The sequence below is a fragment of the Heliangelus exortis genome, chromosome 18 (genome assembly GCF_036169615.1).
Source record: "Heliangelus exortis chromosome 18, bHelExo1.hap1, whole genome shotgun sequence".
Lineage (NCBI taxonomy): Eukaryota > Metazoa > Chordata > Aves > Apodiformes > Trochilidae > Heliangelus > Heliangelus exortis.
This window is the reverse complement of record NC_092439.1, coordinates 2,619,219-2,632,480: the sequence shown is the minus strand read 5'-3', so window position 1 is coordinate 2,632,480 and position 13,262 is coordinate 2,619,219. Positions and strand designations below refer to the sequence as shown.

The 13,262-nt window shown below is 41.3% G+C and overlaps 1 protein-coding gene and 1 long non-coding RNA gene across 2 annotated transcripts; both read left to right on the top strand.

The window, feature by feature from the left end:
* Positions 1 to 3,175: 3,175 nt before the first annotated feature.
* FADD (Fas associated via death domain) lies at positions 3,176 to 7,907 on the top strand. Its single transcript, XM_071762223.1, has 2 exons — positions 3,176 to 3,704; positions 4,536 to 7,907. Exons 1-2 carry the CDS (start codon positions 3,404 to 3,406, stop codon positions 4,811 to 4,813), a joined length of 579 nt encoding a protein of 192 aa, XP_071618324.1. The 5' UTR covers positions 3,176 to 3,403; the 3' UTR covers positions 4,814 to 7,907.
* Positions 7,908 to 9,906: 1,999 nt separating this feature from the next.
* Positions 9,907 to 11,860, top strand: LOC139804728 (uncharacterized). The gene is made up of 3 exons (XR_011729512.1): positions 9,907 to 10,012; positions 10,109 to 10,215; positions 11,735 to 11,860. It is a non-coding gene; the product is annotated as an uncharacterized lncRNA (long non-coding RNA).
* The last annotated feature ends 1,402 nt before the right edge of the window (positions 11,861 to 13,262 follow it).

Below are 13,262 nucleotides of genomic sequence, written 5' to 3'. Positions count from 1 at the left end.
GGCTGCAAGGTCTCAGCCAGGAGAGGGATTTCTTGGCACAGCTGGGTTACTGTCTCTGATCTGAGCATGCCATGCATGGTGCTGAAGCAGCTGTGCTGCAATTAGCATCTGAAATTAGTAAATGAAAACTGGTTGTGGTGTGTCAAGAGCACATCCCTTGTTAGGGAGGAGGCTGAAAAGTGAAGGCAAGATATTAATATTTACAGAAAGCAATTTGTCCTATCAAGAGTAAGTTGCTTGACAGCAAGAGAGAAAACAGTCATCAAAAGTGTACTCTGCAACTTGTTTACTTGTTAATGAGCAGTAATAACGAATCAAATTACAACACAGGGATTGCAACACCTTCAGACACCATAACACGTTTCCACAGCCCCACAGCAGATCAGAGTATGATGCCAGAGCACAGAAGTGGGGCCAGCCAGAAATGTTCAATTGCCTTGGCTGGAAAATGCAAAGAATCTTTCAAAATTTCCATCTCAGTCACCTGCAGTTCAGTCCAGCCACATACATCTTACCCAAACTTTTACTATTTGGCACACATGGATTAATACACCCCGTTTAATAAGCCATGAACCCTCCCAAGCAGCCTTTCAGCTGCCCCACGTTTTTTCACACCATGTGGCTGCACAGACCCCACGAAAGGCAGACACGTGCTTGGCCCTCTCATGCCCACAGTCTCAAAATGAGTGTTTGTCCTCAGTGTCCTGGTGACCAGCACCTCACTAAAGGCTTGTCACAAATTAATAATTTTATTTATTTATTTTCTCTTTGCCCTTCTCCTCCAGCGAAAACCACGATATCGAAAGGCTCGGTGTGAAGCACTCCCAGGCTTCGAGCTCCCTCTTCAGTATTTTACAAGGAATGGTCTTGCCTCAGGAAACCACTGAATTATTTGGTTAAGAACTGGCTCATTCCTAGCACTTACATTTCTGGGAAACGTCTACTGAAATCTGAGCTGGTATAATGAATCATTTCCATTAAGTTTTATTCTGATGTGGAGTGGTTATGATCTGTTGACTTTGGCAAATCCTCTCTTTGCTAAAGCCCCATGAACTTCAGCTTTCAAAGGAAATAACTGGAGGAAAGCAAGTTGCTTGGGCAACATTTTCATCTGTGGATGTGTCAGGGTAGAGTTAATGGGTGAGGTTCAGACATAATAAAAGGGACTACTAAATCACTATCCCAGACACTAGGAGTGAGTTTAAAAGCATTTATGTGAGATTTATATCTTAATTAAACAGCATTTGTATCTTTTAGTTCCATGTTTGTTACTAATATGGGCAGCTTTAGAATGACACTGATGTATGGAATTGCTTTTTCCCCATAGATTTGTCTCTGAACTGGGCCAGTTGCCATCACCAGACACAAGCCACTCACCATGTGATTTGTTTCCTCCTGTTTTGCAGACTCACCTTCTTGGCAAAATTAAAATGATATTTTGTTTAATTCTACAATTCTTATTGGTACCAGGGCTTTCACCTGCTTCCTAAATTAATCCACACACCACAAATATATTTCTCCTTGGCATCCCACTACCCTTTTAATTAATATTCTCTCCTTCATTATATTCAGGTTTGCAGAAAGAAAACACACCTCACTCCAGCTCAAATTCTGAGTGCCAGTTCCTCTTTTTACTTTACCATGAAATGCTGCAATAGGTTAATTCCCTCCAATTGGCAGCTTTTAGGGACTAAACAAAAAAATCTCTTTTAAACAGGTTTAAACCTTTCCTTGGGAAACTGGGAGCAATATGCACACTGTCTGCTTTTTCAGGTTGGCATGATTAGATGCCCTGTCATCTTTCCTGGATGAGGAACATAAGGGGGAGGAAAGAGGCTGATGGAAGTCCCAAATATATTGTGAATTTTGGGATTATCTCTTTAAAAATCAAAGAAAATCTTGCTAATGCAATAACAAAATAACTTGTTTTAAGGGAATGCTTACTTGGAGGAGATGAGGCTGCCCAATGTTCACGTAATCTGGGAGGATTATATGAGGAAAAAAATATATTCAGTAGGACATACCTATTTTCTTCTATCCTTGTACACTGTGCTGTGGATGTCCAGATGGGCTTCATGCAGGTAGCCAGTTTCATATATTGGCTTTCTTGATCCTGTCTAAGATTAGCTCTGTGGAACAGACTGAAACAGGATGCTGAACATCTTGTGGTTTCATCTAAGGAGGGATTGGATTGTGCTTGTGGGAGTTTCAGAAATGTTTTGGGAGTAGTTCCTCATATTGGAATGTGAGACTGGAGAAGGAAATGTGGAAGATGATAACGCTTAAGCTTGTGTATCTGAGACTGCAATCTTTTTTTTTTTTATGACCAGGACCATAGGTCTGTTTGTGTAACAGTAATAAATTAAAGGGTGTATGGAAACAATTCAGTAATGGGGTGGTTTGGGGAATCCACCCACCAGAATTCACAGAAGGAACAAGGAAACCTGTGAACTACCAACACGTGAAGAAAAACCACTGCGTTTTCTCTAAACTTTGCGAACCCACAAACACGTGGGGTGAACTTGAACTTTCCTATTTCCCACATCCATTCACCTCGTATAAAAATCGCCTTTAAAACATAGGGACTTAAAATTTGCCCTGTCTCTTCCCTTTTAAAGGTCGAGAGTTATTTCATGTCACAGATAGTCCCTGTGAGGACCAAAGCCCAGGCTGTGTTCTGAGGGAAAGGTGGAAATCTCTGAGCAGGGCTCAGCCGTGGCCTTTTCTGCCGTACCGAGCCAGTCCTGTCACCCTTTTACTGCTTTCCTTTCCTCATTTTGCGAAAAAAAACCCCACAACAAAATAAAAAGTAACCATAGTAGGTTTAGGTGCCTCACAAGAAGGCAAATAATCCCCTTTTAAACGGGAAACCCACAGCTCCTCCAAGGCGGCGCTCCGCTGCCACTGAGGCGCCAGGACCCCGCCCTGCAGCTGCCACCGCTGGGTTCCTAAAAAACAAAACAGAACAAAAACCGCAAACAAACTATCAAAATAAAGCAAACGAACAAAAAAACCAGAATATACAGGGGCGGGAGAAGGACAGGGGCATGTAAGCGATGTTCTGCTGAGGCGGTGCGTGAGGGAGCTGCGAGCGCGTCCGCCATTTTGTGACGGGCGGGGCGGGGGGAGAATTTGCCGCCTTCGTCACGTGACCTCCGGGCAAGCGCGCCGCGGGCGGAGGGTGCGGGGCGCATGCGCTGAGGGGGAGTTGGGTGGGGTTCGGTTCGGTCCGGTGCGGTTTCGTTCGGTCCGGTCTGGTCTTGTCTCATCTTTTCTAGCTTCTCGGCAAGTTATCTGTGTGAAAACACGACCGCGGGCCGCCCCCGGAGGGTGGGGACGGGATCTGTCATCCTTCTCGTCTCGCCCAGGGCCTGGTGGCGGTTGCGGCGTAGGCCGCGGCACCATGGATCCCTTCCTGGCGCTGCTGCTCTCCATCTCCTCCAGGTTGGACGCCAAGGAGGTCTCTGACCTGAAGTTTCTCTGCAAGAAGGAAATTGGGAAAAGCAAGCTTGAGTCTATCCAAAGTGGGCATGAGCTTTTCAACAGCCTTATCGAGAAGCAGATGATTACAAGCGGGAAGGCGACGTTTCTTGAAGATTTGCTTAAACGCATTGGAAGAGAAGATTTGGCCTCACAGCTGCACCAGTTCATTGAAGAAGGAGAAGTTAATGCTCCTGAGGAGCAGCCAGATGACAATGAAAAACGTAAGTGGATTAATTAATTAATTTCTTTTAATTTCCTCCCTCCTCTGCGAAGCATCCCCAGTGTCTCGGTGCTCAGCCTCTGGCTCTGCTCAGAGCTGACACCCGGCACGGCTGCCGCAGTTCCCTGCCCAGCCTGAGCCCTCTGCTAAGTTGGGGTTGTTCAGCCTGGAGAAAAGGAGGCTCCGAGGTGACCTTATAGGAACCTTCCAATGTCTGAAGGAAAACTGATGTAGGGTGTGTAGTGAGAGGACAAGGGGAAAATGGTTTGAAACTTAAAGAGGGGAGATTTAGGTTGGACATGAGGAAGAAATTCAATTTCGGGGTGGTGAGACACTGGCACAGGTTGCCCAAGGAAGCTGTGGCTGCCTCATCCCTGGCAGTGTTGAAGGCCAGGTTGGATGGGGCTTGGAGCAACCTGGTGCCCATGCAAGGAGCTTGGAACGGGAGGATTGTGAAGGTCCCTTCTAACCCAAACCATTCTATGGTTCTGGTAACTGCTGCACAGACCTGTGTTGTACCCTGGAAACATACCCTGAGGGCAACAGATTCTGCAAACAGGTTTCTGGGGTGGAGATGGCTTTCTTTTTTTATGGAATGATCACCTGGAAACTTTGGGATTCTGAGTATATTCAGCAGCTTCTTAGAGCCTGGTGTGACTTTAAGTATGTGCAGTGCAGCAAGAGTAGCAGCGTTTTGCTAAAAAGAAGTAAAAAAACCACAAAAGAAACCCAACAAAACACAACTTCCCCCGCAGGAGCCTACTTATAAATTTTTTTCTTCTATTTCTTAGTAAATCCCTCACTAACTTCATGTATGTTTCTGCTGTTTCAGTTCGCCTGAGGACAGCTATAAGAGTCATATGTGATAATGTTGGGAGAGGATGGAGAAGACCAGTACGAGAACTTGGCCTTTCTGAAGTGAAAATACAAAGAATAGAGGCAGCCAGTCCTTTTGACTTGCGTGAACAGCTCTTGCAGGCCCTTCTGGAGTGGCAGAAATGGAAGGGAAGAGATGCAAAGGCAAATGACCTCATTAAAGCTCTTCGGGTCTGTCATCTGAATTTGGCAGCAGACCAGGTTGAACTGGAGTTGTTGAAACTGAATGGCTGAACCAGGGGAAATCAGCACAAAAGCACTTCCACATCCCACAGATGTGGAGGGGAAAAGTGCCTTCCATTCTTCTGAACCAGAATCAAAATCATCAATTCTCTTATTTTTTCTGCCATTAGCTCTAAGTGCCTTAATAGGTTGATCTGTGGTCAGATGAAGATTACCATAAATTCAGATTCCTTTCAGGTGATGCTTTATAATTCGATGCTGCCTTTAAGAGACTGTAACTTTTAGAAGACCTAAACTTTATAGAACTTCTACTATGCACTTAAAAACAAGATTTGCTGTCTTGCAGGTGTTTTTCAGATATATCTTTGGAAATAGATCCATGGGACACTTCTGAGGCAATTAAAATTTCAGGGGGAGGTTGGATTTTTCTTTTTTTTTTGTGGTGTCTTATAACCATAGTGTCAACAGGGGGAGGAGTCTTCCTCTTAGCTCTGTACTGGTTTTGAGTAGCATACTGGTATCTCCCATAATTTGTCAATATGTTTGCTTTCTTTAAGAGAATACTAAGACTGCTGAGATCTCAGCCAACAAGACTGCATTACAGGAGGGCTGGTAACTATTGTGGTGGCTTTTACTTGCCAGAAACAGGCCCAGGTTGAAAATGAACTCAAATTGTTGAAATTAAATGTCTGTATCAAGTGCCTTCATCATTCAAAAGGAAGTGTTCTCCTGAAACTATCAAAGAAATCGTGTGTCTCAGAGGTTTACAACAGCCTCTTTTTACTGCTGGGAAGGTTTTAAGACTTTTCTAGGAAAGTCTTTTTCTTCTAGGAAAGTCTTTTCTTTCATAACCTGTATCAGTGTCTGGCCATGTCTGCTGGAAGTTGCAGCACACGTCCTAAGTAAGCTGCAGTTATCTCTGTTCTTGGTAACCAAAGTGTGAACTGTAACAAAACCTTAAAAACAAATTGGTTTGTTTTTTAGTGGAGGGGTGTGAAAGCCTATGGAGAGCCTTTCTTCTGACTTTCTTCTGGTGTTATCTGGAAGAGCACCTGTGTTTTGCCACAGTTTGTTGCTCCAGATTCAATGGTGCTTCTGAGTCCTCTGCAATTCTTTAGTTCGTTCCTGTTCCATTTTTTGGAAGTAGTAGGAACCAGCTTGCAGAGAAAATGGGATTTATGGCTTGAGCCAGGCTAGAGCCAAATTTCTTTTTAGTAACTTGACTTTTCATTTCAGTCTCTTCTAAGTGACTGCACTTTCTGAAATTAACATGGTTTTGGTGGTGTCTGTGTCTAGGACTGCTAACACTCAATGTTTACAGTTACTGCTGGAGAATGGTGTGGAGAACCAAGGCCACTGCTTGTTTCTGCACCAGAAACAAGACAAAAGGCATCACATCTGTGACTCTCCTGTGGGGAGGAGTGGACCAAGTGACCCAGAACTGACCAGATCTGTATTCCATCCCATATTTGGCATATTCAGTATAATTCTGAGTGATGGTGGGGGTCAGACTCTCTTTGTTCATGGATGGTGTCCTGGGAGGACTCCATCCATTCATCTGCCTTTGCTCCTGACCTGTGCCTTCCTGAATTTGTGTGCTCCTGGTTCCAGTTCCTGTCTGTGCCTCCAGGAGTCTGGGACTTTCCCAGGGCCTTCCTCACAGCCTCAGGGATGATGTAATTTTTTTTTCCCTTTTTGGGAAGGGGGAGGGCTTAATAGAGAGCATTCATTTAATTGCAGGCCCAGTATTTAACCTTGACAACCAGGTTCAGTTTTCAGCCTTAATTCAGAACAGAGTTCCAAAAACGGCCTTCACACCCTGGACTTGAAAAAGTGCATAAACTTTTAAGACATGCAGGACTCTAGAGGCTTCTGGGGGTTCTCCCCTATGTGAGGGAGAAAAGTTCTCTGAAATCATTATTGCTGGAATAAGTAGATCAGACATCACCCTAACTACATAACTAGATACTTGAAGAGGAGAGAGGCTTCTTTTTTGTTATGGTACCTATATGGCTTTCAGCTCCTTAGGAGCTGTTTATACAGGGTACCAACACTGTGAAGGTCAGGAGTCAGCATGCAACATCCATAAATGATTGCACCAATAATTTTCAGGTTTTTGTTGCAATTGGTGCCTCTAGTTTTGACAGTGACACTTGAATAGTTGATTGTAGTTAATGGAAATTTTCCTTTGTGAACTTAATGAAGAAGTTAAGGTTTTTCCTTACGTGATTCTCACAAGTATTTTTCTAATTCTGGTGTATTAAATATCAGTGAATGTACCCAAGCAAAGGAGCAATGAGTAGTAGAGGAGTTCCTGCTTTTCAGCCTTTTTACAGTTCTCTGTAAGTATTTCCTCCAGTACTTATCAGTATCAGTTGTCAATTCCAGACTTCCAGGAGGGGACACAGTGCTGCACATCAGCTAACTGAGTAGCTTAAAAGGTTTTTGTTTCATAGATTGTCTTCATTCTACTTTATTTAAAGAAAATTTCTTCAGACTGGTTTTTTTTCCTTCATTCCTCTAAGCAATCTCTGAGCAGAGTGGAGTAGAAGTGAACTCTTCAGATGAGTTATGGCTGTGCTGAACAGCTCTGCAGCAGTTCCAAGTTCAGTCTGTCCAGTAACATTTTTATTTATCCACTTGTAATAAATCTCCTGGTTCCCTGAAAATAGATTTACCTGGATTATGAAAAGAAATATACTGCCTACTGCATATAACCAGGATATTTTAAGAAACAGTAGGAACAACTTGTTAGTTGTAGCCAAGGATTCATCAGCTGCAAGAATTACTGTGTCTCAGAAGATAAAAACCTTTTTTTCCTTCAAAGATTCATACAGAGTGGATATTTTACTGTGTATGAAAGTAGTGATCTAGACTAAATCAAGCTGTGCAGTACCTCAGGGCCAATTAAAACCAATTTACTGAAGATTACAAAGTTGATCATGTGAGAACAAAATCAAATGGAACAAAGGGAATAAAAATTGGGAGGGGAGAGGGTGCAATTTGTAAGAAAATACATTGTGACAATGTTTTATTTTCAAATGAAGTATTTTGAACTCATGCATCTTTTTATAACTGGACTTAAAGTTTTATATTGTATAATTATGTGCACATTTCATTAAAAAATCCTAAAAACCAAAATAAATTGAACTGTTTTTTTATTATGGCATTGCTGTCTATGATGAGATCTCTAATTGGAAGAAGATAAATGTAAAGGATTCTTTTAAAGGAAGGGGTGGTGCTAAACAGGTGTCACTTGGAACATTAAAAAAGAGAATAAAAGGGAAAAAAAAAATGAAGGGCTGAAAAGGCTGTAGTTTTCCTAGCAGAAACAGTATTTGTATGCTGTCACTCAGGGAAGTGTAAGCAAAAAAATACTCTCTGCCTGCCCTCAGGAACCTAAACTTGAGTCTATGCAGTGCATCCCTGGGAGACAGGACTCTGGAAGTGCCTTACAACTCTTTTTTCCTTGTTTTTTCCTCTGCTGGTAATGGTATGGTAAGGATGCTCTACTTGTTTTAGAATTAATTAAAACCAGCTTATTCTAAACCTGCTCAGGCTTTTAGGGGTATGGTCACAAATTGACTGAGGCTTCAGGACTTGGTGAGTATGTACTGGCACTGAAGTGTTAGCTGGCACATAAAGCTTTGAATGTGTAAGAAAAGTGACTTAATTATCCAGTTTATCAAATCCTCTGTGATGCTCTGCAAGTCTTATCTGCTCGTGAGGAACTATTAAAACCTTTTCCTTTTGTCTCTTGAGAGTCTTCTTTCTTTACAGCCTTGGGAAAACAACACATTAAAACATGTTGAGAGTAAAAAGTGTCATCTCAGGATGTTTGGAGGATCATTTTTCCATGTTTCTCTACAGTCCCTTTCAGTACTTGCTTGCTATTTTTTATGATTTTTGAAGATAATTATATATTGCATAGTAAGGTGGGGGTTTTTTGGTTTGGTTTTGGGTGGGTTTTTTTCCTAATTGCATTGTTTTCTTTACTGAGTTAAAAGAAGTTTTTAGACATTTAATTAAAATTCCTCTTGTACAAATTGGTTGTGATGAATATTTCAAATCCAATCCTTTGTTTCCATTTTTCTCCATTCCCCACACACAGGCAGCTGTATTTCCTTCAGCCTTTGTTTCAGTCCTAAAATAATTGCCTACTTTCTGAAATCTAATTGCTTCATTTAATTGTCTAACTCAAAAAGCTGAGTAACACATGGTGTATCTCTGAGCTCTCTCTGGCACTCAGTGTGTTCTTCAGTCAGGCTTTTTGCTTGAGTATTTCTCAATTAAAATTTATTTCTAATCACTGTCTTTGTTTCACAATTCTCAAAAGGTGGTTTGTGCTGTTCTTCCCATTCCCTGCGTGGATCACCTATGCCTTAAAATGTGTTTCAGCATGAAAATATTTTTGTAAGTTGCTTTCCCTCTTTGATTTATTACTTCTTTTCTCTGCCAGTGTTCTTATTACAAGGATGCACTGGCAGAATTACAGGAACTAGTTCACTGTTCCATTTGTATACCATAAAAATAAGAATTGAGGGGGTGAGATAAGGGGTGGGGGGGTGGAGTTTCAAGTCAAGATTCAAGAACTTTTTAAGAATCTGTCTTTGTAAAATTTTGTAACTGAGGATTACTTAACATTAAGAGGATGTGTTGCAATGGGTTTTGGGAATTGTAGGTTCAGAGAAAAAGGAGCACAGCTTTACTCAGCTGCCAGGAAATCACAGATTAATGCAGGCTTCTGTGTGGGAATGTGTGGAGTAAACTTCCAGGCACTCTTAATGATTAAATAGGCCCAAGTTTTATGCACAGGGCTATTTCTGCTACTGTTTTGTTCTTAAGAACATTTCTCATTTATTCAAACAGACTAAAAATCAAATAACGTGGGTTTGTTCTGGTAAAGTTTTCTGTAATCTACATTATTAAAATGCTAAATTCCTAATACTGCTTGAGTTTAAATTCAGCCATTCCTGTGATTTGGTCAGTGTTGAACTTTTTCATTGTTTTCACTGAGTGCACAGTTCTTGGGTGGATGGTAACCTAGTTTTCCTTCCTTTCAGCTTGGGGTTTAGTTTGTCAAAGAGAAGGGGACTGCTGTGCTTGGTGGGACATCTGACTTTCCAAGTTACCAACTGCTGTAGCAAAGCTGAGGTTTTGCTGTGTGTCCTCTGAGGCTCTGAAGAGATTGGCCCAGACAAATCACACCTTTAAAAGAGGTTTTGTGGATCACATCTCCAATACAGTGTAGTAAGTACCTTTGCTAAGGGGAGAAGCTTAATGTTAACTTTGTATGTCTTGTTGCTTAAAAAAGTTATCAAATTGGTATTTTTATTTACTTGATAGTGTTCAAACCTTCAGACCAGTTTTTTTGGCTTTTTGGAGTTACACAGAGCTAAACTTGGACCATTGTCATCAAAGATGTAAAGAACATTCAACTGGGATCTTCTGAGGTAGGCATTTTATTTACAGGTGAGTCTGGTTTTGTAGAATTTTCAGGTAAAGCAATAATCTTGCAATTGAAAATGTCCCCAATTTTTGTATCAGCACCTTTGAAAAATCTTGAGTTTGCTTTGCTACAAAATTTAATGCCACTGTTCTTGCATTTCCCAGCTGAAGCATTCTGATCACATGGTAGATTATTAGAGATACTTTCATTTATGTTAAACTGACTTTTTCAAGGGTGATTGTTTTAATCATTGGTGAATCAAATAGGGCTGTGTCCTGTCTTCTGCCAGAAGAGGCCACACCAGCAAAGTCTGGTGTCTCTTCTTCAGGTCTGAGTTGTGGGGAGCTCAATTTGTTTTGTGAGGCCTGGGAAGTTCCCACAGACTATTTCAGAAGAATTAGGGAGAAGGTAGATCCCAGTTTCTTCTGTTTCAGTGGTACCTGAAGTGCCTCATAGGCTTGTCCCATTTTCTCCTTTAAAAGGTTACTTTCATCCCTTAATCTCCCTCCCTCAAACTCAGCCCTACACACACCATTAAATGTTGAATAATTATAACAAACGGGCCTAAGGGAGGACAAACATTGGTTTTCTTGGTGGTTTGAAGAGAACTTTGACATTTCTTGAATGACATTTCTAGTCATTCAGACTGGGTTCTAGTGGTTTTTAATGTATTCAAATCAGATACAACCTCAGCTGGGGAAAAATGGGCACAGATGGAATTGCCACAGTACCTACAAACAGGTCAGGGAATATCCTGTTTTGAAGTGTTATCATGTCAAACGTAGCAGCAGCAGTGGAAGCTTCCTGTTTTGTTTGTTTTTTGTTTTTTTTTTTCCATGCAAATAGAGGTTATAGGGAGCTGCTGGCTGAAGAACACTGCCAGCTTCTTTCAGTCATGTACTTTGGTACTACAAAGGTGGCATTATTAAAGGCAGACAAAAAAGCCTCTAATCATGCAACAAAACTAAACCCTAGGAGCTGAAAAATCCTTCCTTTGGCACTCATAAAGCTTGCTAAGAACTAACTGGTGTCTATATGTGCAGTCTTTTCTGGTTGGGCTGCAAACTGAGAGAGTTAAGTGATGCTATCTCTATGAGTACTTGAAATTAAGAGTCAAGAACCTTCCCCACTGCAGCTACTGGACATCCTGACCTTTCTGCAGAATGGGTGGTAAAGCAATCCAGCAAAGCATTCTACCTAAAGTTGAAAATGTCAGTGTAGATTTTGGCTGGCAAAAAACTTGATTATTCTGTTTACAGCAAAAAATCTACTATTGCAAAACTTATTGTATCACTTACACTGAATATTCCCCTTATTAGCTGAATATTCAGGGACATGCAGCAGGTAAATGCTGAATACTTATGCAAGAAAGATGACTGTTTGTACACTGCTTGAAGATATATTGAAATCAAACTTGGGTCATGTTATTTTGGTGACAGGAGACCAGTGTTTTCCTTCAATCTAATATTTTGTGTCAACACAATCTGATACTGTTCTCTTCCCTGTTACTTCTGCTCTCACAGGCAGCAGCTGTTGACACCAGAGAAATGATTTAACAGGTACAGTGCAGTTTAGAAATTATCTGTTTGACCAAGGTGAATGGAAGAATCCTTCCTTCTTGTTCTGTGTGTGCTTTCATGGTGTCCCCAAATGATTATGGAAGAAGACAGAGGATTTCCTGCCATTTCAGTCTTTGGCTTCACAGGTAACAACTACAAAGAACGAGCTGGAGCCAAGTTCCTCAATGAATTTTGTGGCAAGGGCAACAGTTCACAAGACTGAAAATGCCAAATTAATCTCACCTTGGATAGACTTAATATTTCACATTTGTGTCTGAAGAAATGTTAATGGTTCCTGGAAGTTCTAGGCATCAGCTTTTACAATTGTTTAAAGGACAAAGGGAAGTTATGAGTTTATTTGGATTTGCAAGAGGATCTAACCTGTATTTGGAGTGCTGGTTGCCTGATTGATTGCATGTTACAAGAAAGGAAAAAGTGACCAATGTTCCTCCAGCTCTTTGCACAAAAGCTGAAGTGTATTGTGGCAGCTCAACTTCCAGGCCTAAGCAAGAACCTGTTCCTGAGTCAATATTTATGTTGACACTTTTAAATGCAAATGACAATGCAAACAGATGGTATGGTCAAAGGGTCTTTAGTGTGAACTGTGTTCAGAAGAACAAGGAATTTAGCTTTGAAATAAATCCTTTGCCCAGCTTGCTGTGGCACAGAGGAGCAATGTCAGATCTGCTGTTTTGTCTGAGTTATCCCCTTTTATATTTACACATGGCTTTCAGCCATTTCCTAAATGATTTTTTGTTATTCTCACTTAAAGTATTAACATAAGGCTGTGGCAAGGCTTTTTCAGCTATTATCCAGCTTCCTAGAAATAATCCTTTCTTAGCCAAGAGCAGGGAGAGGACTACCCTTCATAGATTTTTTCCTTGGTTTTTCTCTTGCAAGCTGCATGCCATGTCATCTTAATTTCAGCAGCTAGGTTGTAAATGGCTCTTTACTCAATAACTGCCAGCATTAATTAATTATAAACTGATAAGAACTATGTAAATACCTCTGTGCAAAGGAACAAAGCATTGAGGCAAACACAAAAAGGCAAAAGGAAAATTCAAGTGACTAAGAGGCAAAACACAGGGACAAATCTTTGGTTGGTTGCTAAGATGAGTCAAAAAACTAAACATGAAGCCCTTGATGGCAGCTGAGGACATGCTGGATCAAACCTGAGGTGAAGATAAAAATGATCTTGGAGGGATCTCCCAGGGATCAGTTAAGAAGCCCAGCTTGCTTTATAGGAAGTCTGACTCCAGTTTCAGCAGGCAACACGAGCTGTGGGGTTCATGTTCATAAATGTCCCTCTGAGGGTGTGTGGCAAGAGGCCACTGACAGTGTTATCTCTGCCATCACTGCTGCACTACAATGATCATTTCAGAGAGGAAGCCTGAAACAGCCTTATTTTAAGGGAAATGTGAATCCAGCAGAAGGGATAATCAGAAGAAGGCAGCTTCTGCTCCTCTTGACCATAGAGAGGATGTTGCTGGTG

Excerpts from the sequence above, each read along its gene's own strand:
- FADD (XM_071762223.1), top strand. The coding sequence starts at position 3,404 with ATGGATCCCTTCCTGGCGCTGCTGCTCTCCATCTCCTCCAGGTTGGAC. Across the intron at positions 3,705-4,535 it reads GCCAGATGACAATGAAAAAC|TTCGCCTGAGGACAGCTATA; the intron begins GTAAGTGGATTA and ends CTGCTGTTTCAG.